General features: G+C 50.3%; 1 protein-coding gene across 2 annotated transcripts in view; it reads right to left on the bottom strand.

Annotated features, from left to right (window-relative positions):
* PDE4A (phosphodiesterase 4A) overlaps positions 1-18,898 on the bottom strand; it is a 310,971-nt gene that overhangs the window by 241,032 nt on the left and 51,041 nt on the right. For both annotated transcript variants that reach the window (XM_077329784.1, XM_077329786.1), the window contains one exon: positions 5,957-6,189. In XM_077329784.1, coding sequence (XP_077185899.1) covers positions 5,957-6,189 — 233 coding nt within the window. The remainder of the gene's footprint in view (positions 1-5,956; positions 6,190-18,898) is intronic.

Raw genomic sequence — 18,898 nt, 5'->3', positions numbered from 1 at the left:
TCCTGCCCTCCTCCAAGTGACAACCTTTCAAATACTTAAAGAGGGCTATCATGTCCCCTCTCAACCTCCTTTTCTCCAGGCTGAACATTCCCAAGTCCCTCAACCTATCTTCATAGGGCTTGGTCCCTTGGCCCCAGATCATCTTCGTCGCTCTCCTCTGTACCCTTTCAATTTTATCTATGTCCTTCTTGAATTTTATCTACGTCCTTCTCAACCTTCCTAATGCCGCGACCCTTTAATCCAGTTCCTCATGTTATGGTGACCCCCCCAGCCATAGAATGATGCAAGGGTTCTCTCACAGAAATTAAACCAAAACTGAGCAATTGCATGAAGATCCATGGTTCATGATTGTATATACATTGGTTTTTTTTCCCCCTAGGGTTTCTCAGTTCAGTTCTAAATCTTGTCCCACCATGCTCATCTCACTCTTTTCCACTGCTCCAGACAGACGAACGCTCTCTCGATCTACCCCGCAAGACTGTTGTGTAGATGGCGCCCCATCAGCCAAGCTGCTTGCCCTGCCGCGACCACAGAGAAAGGGTCATTTGACCTCCAAAGGGGTCCCAACCTCCAGTTCGAGAACCACAGTCCTATTGCTTCAGACCAGCAGTTCTCAAGCTGGGGGTTGTGAACCCTCGAGGGTCAATCACGGGGTCTTTCACGGGGGTCGCCAAAACAGGGCGGTGGTGGGCAGCAGCGGCACCATGGCACTGGCCTCCTCCGTGCCGCCTCGGAGACCTCCGCAGCTTCGTAAGCTCCAAGGCGCCTGAGCCGAGGCGCACATCCGGCTGCCACAAAAACCCGTGCTGGACACTAGAGCTCTGCGCCTGCATGTGGCCGCCACGTTTCCTTTTGCCACTGACCCTGCCGAGCATTAATGATTTTTCTAGCGAGTTTGATTGCATGTGTCCAAAGTAAGTGAGCTTCAGCCGCAATATCTTGCCTTCTAATGACATAGCTGGTTTGCTCCTCTCCAAAACCATCTTGTTGGTAACTTTGGCTGCCCATGGGATTCGCAGCCTTCGTCTCCAGCACCACAATTCGAAAGCATCTCTTCTATTTCTTCAGAAAGAAATTATGATCAAGTTGGATCTATCAGCCGTTCCATGTTCCACTGTATCTGCAGAAGTCTGTGTGCATGTAAAAGCGTACCTCCAGAATGAAACTCAACTGGTCTTAAAGATGCCACTGGATTCCGAACACGATTCTGTTGCCCAAACTGCACAAAATATATTCAAAGGGCAAAATGCAATGTGTGAAAGGAACCCGAGCAGGTCAACATATGATCTAAAAGTGACGTGGATCCCAATCCTTACTGGGAAGTAACACCATTGTGTTCCATAGGCTGTCTTCCCAAGCTCCTTGAGGACAGAACTGCAGTTTTAGAGAGCTCCATGCGTACAAGATGTAGCTGTCATGTTTGGAAAGCCGATTCTCAGATTAGACTCAAAAGTGGGCTGCAGATTAATACTAATCTCCCCGAGGCACAGAATGCTACTTCAACTAATAGGGCTCCTGGGGAGTAAAGGCCTATTTATAGGGGCTCTTTAAAAAAAACCACACAGATGCTAAATTTAAGCCTGCTTTTTTGCTCATACCCCCCTTCTCTGGCACACCAGGGCGCTCGTAATGGAAGATACTGCTGGCTTTAATTGCACAGAATTAAGAATTTTTGGTATCGCAGCGAAGCTGAAAGCCAAATTGTACGCTAGCCTGCCTGGTCACCATTTTCTGCTTGGTATTTTTATGCCCCGTAATGTACCAAGAATAACATCTGATCCAGCGCACAGAGCAGTGGGAACTGAATCCAGCGCACAGAGCAGTGGGAACTGAATCCAGCCAAAATTAGGACTGGCCCACCAGAACTTTGCTGTCGTGGTCAACTGCCAGCAGAGTGGGTTCTAAGGTGTGCAGATCTTGGACGGAGAGGGTCCCAGCGACTCTGGCCATCTTCTGGCTTGCACATGTCCCCACCTGTCTCAGCCTCACCCACCTCACACAGTGTCTGTTGTGGGGAGAAGAAAGGGAAGGCAACTGGAAGCCACTTTGAGACTCCTTCAGGGAGAGAAAAGCGGCATCTAAGAACCAACTCTTCTTCTTCTTCAGTAATCTCAGGACTCTCTCAGCCTCACCCACCTCACAGGGTGTCTGTTGTGGGGAGAGGAAAGGGAAGGCGACTGGAAGCCACTTTGAGCCTCCGAGTAGGGAAAAGCGGCCTATAAGAACCAACTCTTCTTCTTCAGTAATCTCAGGGCTCTCTCAGCCTCCCCTCCTTCACGGGGGGTCTGTTGTGAGGAGATGAAAGGGAAGTCAAATGTAAGCTGCCATATAAGAACCAACTCTTCTTCTTCTTCTTCTCCTTCTTCTCCTTCTTCTCCTTCTTCTTCTTCTTCTTCTTCTTCTCCTTCTCCTTCTCCTTCTCCTTCTCCTTCTCCCCTCCTTCTCCTTCTCCTTCTCCTTCTCCTTCTCCTTCTCCTTCTCCTTCTCCTTCTCCTTCACCTTCACCTTCGCCATCTGCATATTCGTCATCTTCTTCACTGTCTCTTTTCTTAATTTTCTCTTCTTACTACCACACTAGACATCAGCTGGCTGGTTTCAGTTATGTCTGCTGTAAAAATTGTTGCAATCTCTGCACTGATATTCTCAATTAGTCTTGCAAGTTCTTTCTTTGATGCCTTGTTTTTGTTGTTGTTGTTATAATAGCCGAGGTGGGAATGTGAAGTTGGCAGTCAAGAACCTGTTCCCAGTGTCGCCATGAGTCTGCCATAGTCACATGTTACCTGCTTACCTGTTCCCATGGTCCTTCCCTCCCTTGACGTGTCAATATCCTTTCATTGTCCAGTATTTTTTCATTGACCACAGCAATCTTTTTATTGCTCTGACCTTGTACATGCATAGGATAGGAACGCTTTGTGATGTCTAGTTTCCAGTGCATGCTTTTCATAGGAAGCTTCACCTGGGAAACTTTTGTGCCTCGTATTTTGTTTAGCATGCCTTTTATTCAAATTAGGAGAGGAATCTCAGGGATAACATAAAAGCATTAGTTTTAGCAAGGGAGCACTGCACACTCAGTTTGCCACTTTTTTCAATAAAGAGAGTTTCTTCAACAACGAGTCTATTGAGAGTTCAACCACCCCAAGCCGGCAATGCTGGGAACAGTGGAATAGAAATGCAATTAATTAATTAACATAGCACTGATGCCGGATCTGACATACTATCAACAACATCATCATGATGAATTGTCACAGTCAGATATTTGACTTGTTGATGCTGTTCTGCAATTTGAGATCTAGCAAATTATGGGGAATTGCAGATGTATTTTCACAAGACTCCAAACAACACTATCTTCTGAAGCTTTGTAACGTCTCTCTTTTGTACCAGGAAACCCGGGGTGTGTAGTTCCAATGTGTGTCAGGGTTTTCGAAAAACCCTGTGGGAACTGTCTCTTCCATCTCAAGGCAAAACAGACTTACACGTCGATAAATAAATATTGAAACAAACTAGGTTCGTCACACAGACAATACCCGCTAAATATACAATACTCTTCTGTTCCCAAAAAGAAGACATTGTATAGGTTCCATTGCTGGTTACAGAGCTTTCAGAGATTGTTCCCAGCAGCAGTTGTGTTGGCCTGCAGTAGAACAGATAAATTTGACGGCAAGAGCCCCTGACAAGATTTTCGGTCAATGCAACTTTCACTCCCAAAAGTGCATATTCGAAAACTGTTTTCTTTATCTATTTATTTATACTTCGATTTTGACCCCGCCACTCTCAGCAAATGTCATCTTCTGGTGGTTTACAGTACAAAAATCACAATATACTCATAAAAAGCCCTTAAAACATTAAAACAATAGCAGCAATATCAATATGAAAATCAGTCTTTAAGATTCTATCACATTCCAAGCTATCTTTTAAAATCTGCAGGACATAAAGCAACGTAATATCGAATCGCTCACTAGAGGGAGTAAAACAGGTGAAACAGAAAAAAACCCCAAAAGAAACAGGATTTTACAAGACAGGAAAATCAGAATATGGACAATTTCAGAGACCTCCATTTCTCCTCACAGCTAACGAAGGGAGTTTGGACTCTCAAAAGTTCACACCCTAAAAATCTTGTTCGTTTTTAAGGTGCTTCTCTTGGACTCAAATCTAGAGCTCTAGAATTTAACTGTAAAAAAATAATCACAGATCATACTTTCTTTTCTCTGACTGACTGAGCAGCAACTATGACTAACCAGGACACTCTGGTGGAACTTTTGCACAAATTCCCATGCAAGACCCAGAGAAACCATTCCCCCTTAAGCGAAACCATGCTTTCCCCTTCTGTCAATCTACCTGCATATTTTGCCCTTACCACAAAGCATAAAGGGTAGCTAAGAGCAAGGGCGTAACACAGTCACAACACAAACACTGCTGACATCCGCATTTGTATATGTACGACGGGTTCTGGACAAAGATCTATTTCTTTTGTCAGGACGTGCGTCCTCATTCATTGGCTCAAAACATTTCTTAGCTGCTTCGTTCTACCTTGCGAAACTCAAGGCAGAGTACGGAGCAATGGAAATAGCTATAAGTAAAACCACACACATAAAAGACCACAATTTAAAATCACAATTAGGACCGCCAATAACTAAAGAACTCAATTAGCTAAACACAATCCTAACTAAAACTGCCTTTGACGGCCTCCTAAGGCAGCAACCAAGTCGTGCTTCCAGATCTCCCCCCTCAAAAAAAGATAATTTTCATACCTCGCCCTGCCTGGCATTTAGAATCCCTCTATTCAGTGATCTGCAGGACATTAAAGGTTTCAAATACATTTATTAATGTTGTTCGTGAAAGCCCTGCGAAATGTCGTGCTGCGCTAGGAGCACGAACACTTCGTTACCACCCGGATCAACGATACCCAACGACGGAACTGTTTGAAACAGATCTTTATTAGGGATATGCAGATGGATTAGGTCCTTCTACGGTTCTTATTACATTTATTTATACTGGCTCCAGCTGCACACCAAGAGCGCAGTAATAACAGTATTATTAGATGTATTTTTAAAATTTTATTTATTATTTATTTTATATACTGCCAATCCCGGCTCATCCCGCTTGAGGTGGTTCAGATTATCTGTAACCACTCCGCGGAGCGGTATAAATAAAACAGTAAGGGGGGGGCGCTGTCCGGGATGGGGGGAGCAACGATTGGCCCCTGACCCCGGACTGACAAGCGGAGGGCCCAATCGGGAGGCGCAAAGCTTTAACTGCTTCCAGCCAGAGCTCTTTCATACATAATACCTGGCTGTGTGAACGCCAACTCTGGGCCTGGAATAAGAAGGCTTTAGCATAGGAATAAAACCCTGGCTTCTAGAGTAACAACCTTTTGCATTCGAATAAAACACCGGTGCAAAAACGACCATCCCGGCTACTCAGCCCGAAGTTTGGCTTCATAGCACAACATATCAATTTACAAAACTCTGCACATAATGTTCAGGATATCACGTCCCTGTCTAGGCTTGCCAGCCTCCAGGTGAGGTCTGGAGATCTCCCAGAATTACAACTAATTTCCCAGCGACAGAGATCAGTTCTCATAAAGAAAAAGGGGTGCTTTGGTCAACGGATTTTGGGAAACTATACCCCTGTAGCCCCTCTCCTCCCCAACCTGTCCCCCCCAGGCTCCACTCACTAATGTCCAGAACTTCCCAACTCTGACTGGCAACCCAGGAAGTCTATGGGGCAATCTAGCCCCACTCAAGTTGATCTTAGCAAGCCCACCTCTGGGGCCTCAGCTATCATTATCCACACAAAAATGTACCAGTAGGAGCACTTGAAATACCACCCAATTTCAGCCACAAGCATTAGCCAGCATATCCTACATGTGCCTGAATTCTGAGCATGACCACCACCTTCTCTCTTTCCATTGCTGCCCTCTCCCATGACATCGCCATGTTCCGTCCCTCGGTCCTACCTGTCTGGGTCGGCGTGGGTGATAGAAATTCGGGGAGGGATTCGTAGCGGCAGGGTGGTGGGCCTTTGGACATTGTCTGGTTCCGGCGAGCGTGCTCTTTCCCCGGGCTTCCACGGTGGGACCTGCAGACTGGAGGAGAGCCGTCTACGTGGCCGCCGAAGGTCTGCGCCCAACATGTTGCAAGAGGTGTATGAGCGGCTGCCCCACCCTGAGTCCAGGGTCTCCTTGGGCTTCTGCAAAAAGAAAAGAAGAGGAAGGAGAATTATTCTGCTCCAGAAGACTTGGGAGGCAGGCATAAGGACCTCAGAAGAGCCCTGCTGGGTCAGACCAGGGAGGGTCCATCTAGTCCTGCACCCTGTCTCACTCGGTGGACAACCAGGTCCTCTGGAGGGCCAAGAAGATGGCAGAGAGATGCCAAGGCCTTTCCATTACACAAAATCCATTTTCTAATAACTGTATTTTACAAAGATCCTTCTTCCTCCCTTCTATAATAAATCCCCTTTATCAGAAAGGCCACATTTGTAAACACCCGTCTTTTCTCCCAGATCATTATTGATGGTGGATCCTTTGGACTTTTTCTCTGAGTCCTTGTACTGGCACTCAACTGGTCCGTGACCTTTAATACTCAGAACAGACATTATAGATAATGGGATGCAGCAAATACATTGTAAGTGTTCATCTCCTGACTATAAAGGTGATATCTGAAAAAAAGAGAAACGGGTATAAAAGATATATTTGACCCAGCAGGGCTCTTTTCAGGGGAAGGCCTCGGCCTCTCTGCCGTGTGGCTGGCCCTGCAGAGGGACTGGCTGGCCCCTGGGTGAGACGGGAGGCTGGACTGGAGAGACCCTCCCTGGCCTGACCCAGCAGGGCTCTTCTGAGGGTCTTCTCAGGTTAAGGCCTCGGCCTCTCTGCCCTGTGGCTGGCCCTGCAGAGGAACTGGCTGGCCCCTGGGTGGACTGGAGGCTGGAGGCCTGACCCAGCAGGGCTCTCCTGAGGGTCTTCTCAGGGGAAGGCCTCGGCCTCTCTGCCCTGTGGCTGGCCCTGCAGAGGAACTGGCTGGCCCCTGGGTGAGACGGGAGGCTGGACTGGAGGGACCCTCCCTGGCCTGACCCAGCAGGGCTCTTCTGAGGGTCTTCTCAGGGGAAGGCCTCGGCCTCTCTGCCCTGTGGCTGGCCCTGCAGAGGAACTGGCTGGCCCCTGGGTGAGACGGGAGGCTGGACTGGAGGGACCCTCCCTGGCCTGACCCAGCAGGGCTCTTCTGAGGGTCTTCTCAGGGGAAGGCCTCGGCCTCTCTGCCCTGTGGCTGGCCCTGCAGAGGAACTGGCTGGCCCCTGGGTGAGACGGGAGGCTGGACTGGAGGGACCCTCCCTGGCCTGACCCAGCAGGGCTCTTCTGAGGGTCTTCTCAGGGGAAGGCCTCGGCCTCTCTGCCCTGTGGCTGGCCCTGCAGAGGGACTGGCTGGCCCCTGGGTGAGACGGGAGGCTGGACTGGAGGGACCCTCCCTGGCCTGACCCAGCAGGGCTCTTCTGAGGGTCTTCTAAGGGGAAGGCCTCGGCCTCTCTGCCCTGTGGCTGGCCCTGCAGAGGAACTGGCTGGCCCCTGGGGGAGACGGGAGGCTGGACTGGAGGGACCCTCCCTGGCCTGACCCAGCAGGGCTCTTCTGAGGGTCTTCTCAGGGGAAGGCCTCGGCCTCTCTGCCCTGTGGCTGGCCCTGCAGAGGAACTGGCTGGCCCCTGGGTGAGACGGGAGGCTGGACTGGAGGGACCCTCCCTGGCCTGACCCAGCAGGGCTCTTCTGAGGGTCTTCTCAGGGGAAGGCCTCGGCCTCTCTGCCCTGTGGCTGGCCCTGCAGAGGAACTGGCTGGCCCCTGGGTGAGACGGGAGGCTGGACTGGAGGGACCCTCCCTGGCCTGACCCAGCAGGGCTCTTCTGAGGGTCTTCTCAGGGGAAGGCCTCGGCCTCTCTGCCCTGTGGCTGGCCCTGCAGAGGAACCGGCTGGCCCCTGGGTGAGACGGGAGGCTGGGCTGGAGGGACCCTCCCTGGCCTGACCCAGCAGGGCTCTTCTGAGGGTCTTCTCAGGGGAAGGCCTCAGCCTCTCTGCCCTGTGGCTGGCCCTGCAGAGGAACTGGCTGGCCCCTGGGTGAGACAGGAGGCTGGACTGGAGGGACCCTCCCTGGCCTGACCCAGCAGGGGTCTTCTGAGGTTCTTATGATGGTCTCACCCCCTCTGCCCTATGGCTGGCCCTCCAGAGGAACTGGTTGGCCACAGCATGAGACAGGATGCTAGACTAGATTGACCCTCAATGGTCCGATCTAGCAGGACTCTTTTGATGTCCTTAAAACACATCCCCAACCAGTAAGCAATTATCGAAGCTGAAACAAGACAGCCCCACAATGAGTCCTGTGAGTTGGCCGGGGAGCAGAACGAACAGCAGCCTCCTCTGCCTCCACCCACCCCTGAAGCTCCTGCGTTGGAGGTGTTTGGGTGGGCAAGAGAAGGAATCCCCCACTGCCCACCCCACCACGGCATCTCCCACTACCACCACGCTGGGAGTGACACTGCTGGGGTCCCTGTGGCTAGGAAGCCAGAACGAAAGTCTCACAAGGATAAGGTGACCAGATTTTAACATTGGTAAAGCGGGACACCATTGACCGGGGGGGGGGGGTTGATTAAAAATGTTGTCTTTATGGAGCAACAAAAAGTTTCATAGAACGCATAGAATGCAAAAATAGTATTGTAATATATATATTTTTTCATTTCAACATAAGTACAATTTGCCAGGTGCCCCCAGATGTCCCTCCGAAAGTGGGACAATCTGGACACCTAAGGAGGAAGAACGCATAAAGGTAGATGAAGGAGGAATCATAGAATCACAGAGTTGGAAGGGGCCACACAGGCCATCTAGTCCAACCCCCTGCTCAACGCAGGATCAGCCCTAAGCATCCTAAAGCATCCAAGAAAAGTGTGTATCCAACCTTGGCTTGAAGACTGCCAGTGAGAGAGAAAGGATGATGGAGGGAAGAGGTGGGGGAGAGAAAGGCAGCAAAATTAGGGTTTTTTTTCTCCCTCCATTTGTCAATACCTAAAATGGGCGTAGCACTCCGCCTCTGACCCCCTCCCAAAACGATCCGGACCACTTTGTCAAATATTGCAAATCATGGCCCCACATTGTTTCCATTAATTTCCATTTGGAACAAAACGGATGGTTTAATTAACAACAGGTTCCATCGTTAGGTTAATTACCAAAAAGCAATTAGTCATCTGCACCTACGAAACAATGAAATTAACTTCTTTTTTTTTGCGGGGAGAGGGTGGAACGCAATGAATGACTACGGTGCAGTATTTAATGAGGCATTGAAACGTTATCATAAATTAGACCCATAATTCCCCTCCCCCCATTTTTTGGCACTGTCTCGCCTCCTAGAAAGGGGGGGGGGGCGATCGGCCTGGAGTTTCCAAATTGAAAAGAGAAGCAGAAAAGTGAGATGGGAGATTCTTGGCTTCTAGCAGATGGAGCTCGGCTGCAGAGCCAAAGGGTAAAGCTGGAATTTCACCTGATAACATAATTAAGAACAAAAGATGGATTTGCAGCTGCTAATTGGCTCTTGGTTCGCTGTCTTCCCTGAGAGCCAGTGGATTCAAACAGACTAGCCGCAACCTGGTTGGCCAGGTTAGGGATCCAATCAGTGCAAACCTTAGCAGGTCCAGTTGCAGGTTGATCTCTTGTTCTTTAGCTGTATATGCTGTGGGGTTCGTGGGGGGGGGGGTTCTCAGAGAAGTCTTGGTGCTCCTTGTATCACGTGCCTTCACTGATAAAGAGCTGCAACAATTCCAGCGTCTCTGGGTCCTTCACCCACAGAGCCAGCTTGGGTCGTGGTGAGGAGTGCAGACTTCTAATCTGGCAAACCGGGTTTGATTCCCTGCTCCTCCACATGCAGCCAGCTGGGTGAGCTTGGGCTCCCCATGGCACTGATAAAGCTGTTCTGACCGAGCAGGAATCTCAGGGCTCTCTCAGCCTCACCCACAGGGTGTCTGTTGTGGGGAGAGGAAAGGGAAGGAAAATAGAAGCCGCTTTGAGACTCCTTCGGGTAGAGAAAAGCAGCATATAAGAACCAACTCTTCTTCTTCAGTAATCTCAGGGCTCTCTCAGCCTCACCCACCTCACAGGGTGTCTGTTGTAGGGAGAGGAAAGGGAAGGCAAATAGAAGCCGCTTTGAGACTCCTTTGGGTAGAGAAAAGCGGCATATAAGAAACAACTCTTTTTCTTCTCCAGTAATCTCAGGGCTGTCTCAGCTTCCCCTCCCTCACAGGGTGTCTGTTGTGGGGAGAGGAAGGGAAGGTGAATGGAAGCCGCTTTCAGACTCCTTCGGGGAGAGAAAAGCAGCGTATAAGAACCAATTCCTCTTCTTCAGTAATCTCAGGGCTCTCTCAGCCTCCCCTCCCTCACAGGGTGTCTGTTGGGTAGAGAAAAGTGGCATATAAGAACCAACCCTTCTTCTTCTTCAGTTATATCAGGGCTCTCTCAGCCTCACCCACCTCACAGGGGGCCTGTTGTGGGGAGAGAAAAGGGAAGGCAAATGTAAGCCACTTTAGGACTCCTTTGGGTAGAAGAAGAAGAAGAGTTGGTTCTTATATGCCGCTTTTCTCTGCCCGAAGGAGGCTCAAAGCGGCTTACAATCTCCTTCCCTTTCCTCTCCCCACAACAGACACCCTGTGGGGTGGGTGAGGCTGAGAGAGCCCTGATATCACTGCCCGGTCAGAACAGTTTTATCAGTGCTGTGACTAGCCCAAGGTCACCCAGCTGGTTGCATGTGGGAGAGCACAGAATCGAACCCGGCATGCCAGATTAGAAGTCCGCACTCCTAACCACTACACCAAACTGGCTCTCTGGTAGAGAAATGCAGCATCTAAGAACCAACTCTTCTTCTTCTTCTTCTTCAGCAGTTTCATGACACGAATGACAGAGATTTGGAGAGCTCGCATCAGTTGGCGAAAGATGCATTCGGCCTCGGGAAGCTGTGACGGCTGGGGTGATGTCACCGACCTCGGGGGCCGGACTCCGTCAGCTCCAAGTGCCAAAATGAAAACCGTCCATTATCGCTACAAAAATCTTTGCCTGTACCAGCACAGCAGTTCCATTAGGAGCCGTGCCAAGCTCCAGAGGAGCCCTGCCTGTTAATTACACAGGGCTCTTTGTAGGGGATTAACTGTCTTGCATTGATCAGTTTTAATTAGGCCGTTAAAACGACACTGTTTGGAGGACACTGAATGATGTTTTAAAAGTTTCGCTTTGCTAGTTAATGCAGTTTATTGTTTGGAACGAGATTCCTGGATCCAGGAACCTGAGTCAAAAAGGGCTTCCGTTATTAATATTGTTATTAATACTGTTCCATGTATTATTTATATGTCTGATGTAAACCGCCCTGAGCCTCCGGGGAGGGCAGTATAGAAATATAATTAATAAATAAAATAAATAATATCACGGTGGGCCAAAACTGCAAACCAGGCGACACCGGGAACTTGTGGCCCACCTGCGGGGTAAGCCCAGCTATGTGAAGAGGGAGGGGGAAGTGTCACCAGCAGCCTAAATACTTCCCTTTGGACACAGTGCTTGCTGGGATGCTGATCTAGATTGGGGTCCCCAACAGGATGGGCCTGGGCGCCAGGATAACCACCAGCACCCTTTCTGGCACCCGCCAAGGGTGTTGAGGAAGTGGGTGGGCCAAGTATGGCTTTTGTTTATTTATTTATTTGATTTGTGGTTTGATTTGTTCTGTTTAGTCACTGTCTGTGCAAGGTTTGAGAAATGTTACTTTGGCAGCAGCTGCTGCTGCAGTAGAAGAATCTTCATGGGTACCATGTTAGGGACTCCTGCCCCCCTCTCTCTCTCTCGTTCCCTCCATCACATGCACATACACGCGCACATGCACACCGTATTCTTGCAAGTGAATTCTTGCAAGGCTCAAGAAGTGGGGTGAACTGAATAAAATGAAGTTCAATCGGGACAAATGTAAATTTCTGCATTTAGGTAGGAAAAACCAAATACACCAATGTAGGATGGGGGAGACTTGTCTTGGCAGTAGCATGTGTGAAAAGGATCTAGGAGTCTTAGTAGACCATACATTGAACAGGAGTCAGCAGTGTGACTCGGTGGCTAAAAAGGCAAATGGGATTTGGGGCTGCATCAAACGGAGTATCGTGTCCAGACCACGGGAGGTGATGGTACCGCTTTACTCTGCTCTGGTTCGGCCTCCCTTGGAGTCCTGTGTTCAGTTTTGGGCACCCCAGTTGAAGAGGGATGTAGACAAACTGGAACGTGTCCAGAGGAGGGCAACAAAGAGGGTGAGGGGTTTGGAGACCAAGACGTAGGAGGAAAGGTTGGGGGAGCTTGGTCTGTTTAGCCTGGAGAGGAGACGACTGAGAGGGGATCTGAGAACCATCTTCAAGTATTTAAAAGGCTGCCATGTAGAAGATGGAGCAGAGATGTTCTCTCTTGCCCCAGAGGAAAGGACCAGAATGAATGGGATGAAATTAATTCAAAAGAAATTCCATCTAAACATCCAGAAGCAGTTCCTGACAGTCAGAGTGGTTTCTCAGTGGAACAGGCTTCCTCGGGAGGTGGTGGGTTCTCCATCTTTGGAGATTTTTAAGCAGAGGCTGGAGAGCCATCTGACGGAGAGGCTGATTCTGTGAAGGCTCAAGGGGGTGGCAGGTGACAGTGGATGAGCGAGAGGGATGTGAGTGTCCTGCACAGTGCAGGGGGTTGGACTAGATGACCCATGAGGTCCCTTCCAACTCTATTATTCTATGATTCTGTTCTAATTGTCCTTTAAAGGAATGTCTGCCATCATTAAAGGGACATTCATCTAAAAACAGAACAGGGTCATTTATTGCTCATTTGTATACTAGGGGCGTACTATGGGATTTTTTCATGATTTAATGGGCCACTTAAAGTCTAGTTCGTTTTTAGACTCCAGGTTGCTTCTACGACCCTGGTTTTCTGTTGTATCATTAGCTGAATTTCCCATCTTGACCATTTCTGCACTGGGAACTTTGCTGCCCTGGCGCCCGTGCGGGAGCACGAATCTGGGGTGGATGAGGTGCACTGGGGTGGGTCTCTGACACTGCCCCATCCAAAGCCCTGCCCCAGCTTGGCATATGGTGGCGCGGGCCCTGAACCCCGTTCTACAGCTCATGTTCACAGCTCGGCCTTTTCCTGACTGCCAGGCAAAGGGCAGACATGAAGGAAGGTGTCAGTCTTGAAAGTTCAGGGTCTGAGGCAACAGTCCGATGCGCATTGACCTGACAGCTCACAGCTCACCCCCCCCCCCCGTCTCCCCAGCACCTCCCTCCGAGTAAACAAGAAAAGCATTTCGCTGCCAGACGGCCATTCTAAGCACATGGTTTATGCCCCTCCGCTCAAGGAAGCTGATTTCCAAGCCGACATGCCTGGGATGCAGTAGTTTATTACATTGATTTCGCGCCGTTTGGGCCGCTTCCCTCGGTCTAAAGGCTCGTTTTGAAATTGGACAAGTTTCATCAGAGCGGATGCCGGGAGAGATAATCACTCGAAATCACATTTCGTGGAGCAACAGCCTCTGTGAAACAGAATACGGATGAATGTCACTGGCCGTCTTCAAGCAGCGGCCTGGACAGATCCCTCTCCTGGATGCTTGAGGCTGATCCTGCACTGAGCAGAGGGTGGACTAAATGGCCTTCATGGACCCTTCCCACTCTAGGATCCTAGGAGTCTAGTTCAGCAGTGGAATGGGCTGCCTGAGGAGGTGGGAAGCTCCCCCTCACTAGCGGTCTTCGATCAGTAGATGGACAGATCCTTCTCCTGGTTGCTTGAGGCTGATCCTGCACTGAGCAGGGGGTGGGACTGGATGGCCTCCATGGCCCCTTCCCACTCTAGGTTTCTATTAGTCTATGATCTCAGCAGATTTCTGAAGCTAAGGAAGTTCAGCCTTGGTTAGTTCTTGGAGGAGAGACCACCAAGTAGATTGAGACAGTTAATGGCAATTTGCCTCTATTCATTTCGTGCTTAAAAGAATCAAAAACTACTAGTATTTTGGGGTGTTAAAGGAAGAGGTGGGAGTGGTTTGAAGGGAATGACAATTCAATGATTGAATAGAGGGAAGAAGGTGGGTAGAGAGGGTGGGAAAAGCAAAACTGACCGAAACATTACATGCAATGTTACATTTCCTTGCGTGCAACTAAACAAAACTGGCATCCAGAAAATGATCTGGGTCAAACTGATTTCCAAGAACCCACAAAAATGGTTGGGAAACAAAAATAGAATAAAAATCTAAAGGCACTTAAAGGTTTGCAAAAATCAGGGGATGAACCCCAAGCAGTAGGAGGCCAGGTAGGAGGAGAGAGATAGGAAGGAAGGAAGGAAGGAAGGAAGGAAGGAAGGAAGGAAGGAAGGAAGGAAGGAAGGAAGGAAGGAAGGAAGATAGAGAGATAGGAAGGAAGGAAGGAAGGAAGGGAGGGAGGGAGGGAGGGAGGGAGGGAGGGAGGGAGAGAGAGAGAGAGAGAGAGAGAGAGAAAGAAAGAAAGAAAGAAAGAAAGAAAGAAAGAAAGAAAGAAAGAAAGAAAGAAAGAAAGAAAGAAAGAAAGAAAGAAAGAAAGAAAGAAAGAAAGAAAGAAGGGAGGGAGGGAGGGAGGGAGGGAGGGAGAAAGAGAGAGAAAGAAAGAAAGAAAGAAAGAAAGAAAGAAGGGAGGGAGGGAGGGAGGGAGGGAGAAAGAGAGAGAGAGAGAGAGAGAAAGAAAGAAAGAAAGAAAGAAAGAAAGAAAGAAAGAAAGAAAGAAAGAAAGCAAGCAAGCAAGCAAGCAAGCAAGCAAGCAAGCAAGCAAGCAAGCAAGCAAGCAAGCAAGGAGGGATAATTTTGCCCAAAGCACAGAGAATGCACCATCAGAGGAGGAGCCCAAGAACGTGGAGGGAACGGAATTCTTCCCATGAGTCTCACAGGCCGACACTCGTAAACATTATAAAGATCACAGGATCCTGGCAACGCACCCCCATTCCAATTTTTAAATCCAGCCTCTGTTCACTGTGTCCACCCACAGCGCTCGTGTCCGCGGGACGCGGAATTATTGCTTGCAACCGCTGGCAGGTTTATGAACCATGTTTGCTTTTGCATGATTTATTGAGAGGTGCATTTCCCCTATTTATATGAAACAGCATATTAACCCTCGCCCTAGATAAACCATTGCAACCATGCGCATTCGGAACGGATTAATTATTCTTCCTTTAAAAAAAAAAAGAAAGAGGAAAACTTGGCCTTTAGCTCAAGAACCGAGCTCATTTTCTTCTCCTAACCTTTCTCGCCCTGCACCTTTGCCTCTTCCCCTCTCCCCCCCCCCCCCCACAAGCGAGAATGCCGAGCAAAGCTAATGAGAACATAAGAACCGAACGGCAAAGAAGTTGAGGCAGATCCAGCCGGCCTCCGCTGCTGAGCGATTGGTTGGCCTCCTTGCGTATCCAGGTGGAGGGGAGACAGACTCAGACAGGCAGCTGTGTTCCTGGTTTCCCACCATCCCCGCTGTGTCCCAGGCGCTCTGGAAATAGACACATCTGTCAAGAAAAGACGTTTCTTCTCCTTCGCGTCTTTGACACATGAAACAACCCAGCTGACAGGCCGTCTCTGCTTCCGGCGGCCCAGATCCCACGTTCAAGAGAGGCTGTGTCCTCCGCGAGGCAGACTGGAAAGACCTAGCAGCGAACCTGGATCGGGCCAAGGCGGGTCTGCTGTGGACTTTGGCCCGAGAGCCAAGGACAGGCAGGACAAGGACAAGGGCCTGGTTATTATCCCCCCTCCGGCCCCTCCCCACGAAAGCAGGAGGAGAAGGCAATTTATGTTTGTCTAAGACAGGGGTAGTCAAACTGCGGCCCTCCAGATGTCCATGGACTACAATTCCCAGGAGCCCCTGCCAGCGAACGCTGGCAGGGGCTCATGGGAATTGTAGTCCATGGACATCTGGAGGGCCGCAGTTTGACTACCCCTGGTCTAAGATATATTTGCAAAGCCCTTTCAATCCCGACGGCGTTTGCACTAGCCTTTCAAAAGAAAAGCCTATGTCGGTTTTAAAAAGCCACGCAATGTTCACACCCAACGTAGGACGCTAGCCCAGCCATAAAACGATCAAACCGAAACACCAAATTAACGGCACAGACAAAGCCAATAAGGCAGTCATACGGAGCTGCAGTGAGGCCAAACGGGACAGAATGCAGGAAATGGGCCAATCAGACAAAGTGACACACACGCATTAAAAGGTCAGGAGAAGACACACCTGGAGGGCTTTTACTTTCTTCGTATCTTGCCTATCTGATTAAATCCTTCCCCCTCTCCTCCTTTTTATCATCACAACAACCCTGTGAGGTAGGTTAGGCTGAGCGGACGGCTTCGGGTCATGCCGTGAGCTTCTGTGGCAGCGTGGGGATTGGCCACTGGAGATGTGGAACTGCCCAGCCAATCACATCTCCCGTGGCCAATCAGGAGCCTTTCTAGACAAAAGCCCCGCCCATTTTCTGAAAACGCCAGGCAGGCATGAGGAAAAGGGGTCTGTCTTTTAGGGGGTCCTGGAAGGCAGTAAAATGTGGAGCCAGTTTTGAAAATTCAGAAGTGAGGTCTGATGGCTGACCCTGGATTCCCTGACCTGCAGGAAGAAGAAGAAGAAGAAGAAGAGTTGTTTCTTATATGCTGCTTTTCCCTACCCGAAGGAGTCTCAAAGGGGCTTGCAGTCGCCTTCCCTTTCCTCTCCCCACAACAGACACCCTGTGGGGTGGGTGAGGCTGAGAGAGCTCTGATATCGCTGCCCGGTCAGAACAGTTCTATCAGTGCTGTGACTAGCCCAAGGTCACCCAGCTGGCTGCATGTGGGGGAGCGCAGAATCGAACCTGGCATGCCAGATTAGAAGTCCGCACTCCTAACCACTCCACCAAACTGGCTCTCTCAGGAAACTGCCCTCCCCTCCAGCCACCCTTTCCCCTCTGCACATGAGAACGAACCCTCCTTCTTAAGAAGCTCCAGAGAGGCATGAAATCCCACCCCCCTGCTGCCAGCCGTGATCGCGTGCCACGACAGATGCAGAGGACCGCTTTCATCTTGCCAGCAGGAAGCCCCGGTGGTGCCCTCTCCCCCCTTCTGCCACCACCCGCTGCTGCACCCTAGAAACTGCCACCACCCACCCTTCTAGGGCAGTTCTGCATTGAGGGGAAGAGCTCTCCTTAGCTTCTCACCCCTACAGTGGGGAAGCTGGGGGCTTGGCAGAAAGTCCCCGGCAGTGACAAGGTCTCGGGGGGCAGTGCCACTCTCCCTTTGCGATCCAAAGAGAGCAAACTCCTCTTGCGGGCACCGTCCCAGTGAACCAGGAACAACACAACTGAAACTGGAGCACCGACAACAAAACACTAGCAAAAAAGCGCAATTTCGGGAGACGAGATCATCAGGTAAGAATCACACCGAGAGAAAGAGACGGGCATCACCACACATCTCCCCCCACCCCCCTTCCTTGTGCATGGAGCTGGAGCCTGCGAATGGGAGGAGAGGGGTAGGTTGCCACTTCCTGGTTGGAAAATACCTGGAGCTTTCGGGGGGGGGGGAAACCTGAGGGTGGCGGGGTTTGGGTCACAATGCCAGATAGTTGCCATGTTCTCCTGGAGAACTGGTCTCCGTTGCCTGGAGGTGAGCTGCAAGAGCCAGAGTCCTCCAGCCACCACCTCAAAGCCACTCCAGAGAGGCTTTGAGGGCCTGGTAGTGGGAGGAAGTCCCTTTCTACAAGGACCCGTCTTTTGTGCTTTCCTGCCTGTCCGCTTCAGAAACCTGAACTACGGCGTGACGCTGAGGAGTCAGCAGGAAGCGAATGCGATCCGCGGGAGAAGGCAAACATGAGCGATGTCTCCTCAGGAGTCGGCAGCGCACGATTAGGCGTGTGCGTGTGTGAATGCACACCCAGGGGGTGAGTCAGGCCCAGATCCAGCAGCAACGGTGGCAGGAAAGGGAGGAGGAGGCGGAGGAGGAGGAGAGCAACCTACGAGGAAAAACCGCTCGCCTCAAAATCAGCGGAAAAAGAGAAGTCGGAGGGGGGGGGGGAGAAGTAAACTCGAAAATGATGTATAATTCACAGCGTAATTCATAAAATGTATAATTTACAAATGCACGCTAGCACAAAAAAGCACCCCTTTAAATAATAATAATGATGATTTCAGAACCACCCACGCCACATTCGGCTTTATTGCAACGGTGCGATTTTCTTGGCAATGCCCCCCTTCAGCCCCGAGGGGGAAAGGGGGAAGGAAAACAACCCAGTATTGCAGCTACGGGGCAGCGAACGGACCGGTCCCCAAGCCACTTCAGCTCTCCTTTGGGTGACGTGGAACGCAAGGGGCCTCCGTGAAGCCACGATGCTGCTGGGGGTCCTTCTCCGGCGCTCCTAAGAAATGCCGCCTGTTTTTCCTCTTCTCGGTCAACAAGGAGAGTTGGACGGATCCTGCAGGCTCTCAAAAGGACAAACAAATTTGTTCTAGATGCAATCCAGCCCGCACTCTCCCTAGCAGCTGAAAGGACTCAATGGAGTCTGTTGTATTTTGGTGACAGGGAAAGACAAGAGTCCCTGGGAAAGGCAAGAACGCCGGGAAAAGCGAAAAGCAGCAGGAAACGAAGAAGAAGTAGCAGCTGTTTTTTCCTACCCTGTTTCCACTACGTGAAGGAGTCTCAAAGCAGTTTACTTCCTCTCCCCACAACAGACATCCTGTGAGGGAGGTAGGGCTGAGAGAGCTCTGAGAGAACTGCTCTGCAAGAACAGCTCTGGGAGAACTGTGATTGGACCAAGGTCACCCTGCTGGCTGCATGTGGAGGAGGAGGCAGGAATCAAAGCGGGCTAGATGCTCTTAACCAATACACCACAAGGGCTCTGACAGACTCCAGCTGCCTTG

Source organism: Paroedura picta, chromosome 3 (genome assembly GCF_049243985.1).
Source record: "Paroedura picta isolate Pp20150507F chromosome 3, Ppicta_v3.0, whole genome shotgun sequence".
NCBI classification, from domain to species: domain Eukaryota; kingdom Metazoa; phylum Chordata; class Lepidosauria; order Squamata; family Gekkonidae; genus Paroedura; species Paroedura picta.
Note: the sequence above shows the minus strand (reverse complement) of the source record. Positions and strands in the feature narration are given on the sequence as shown.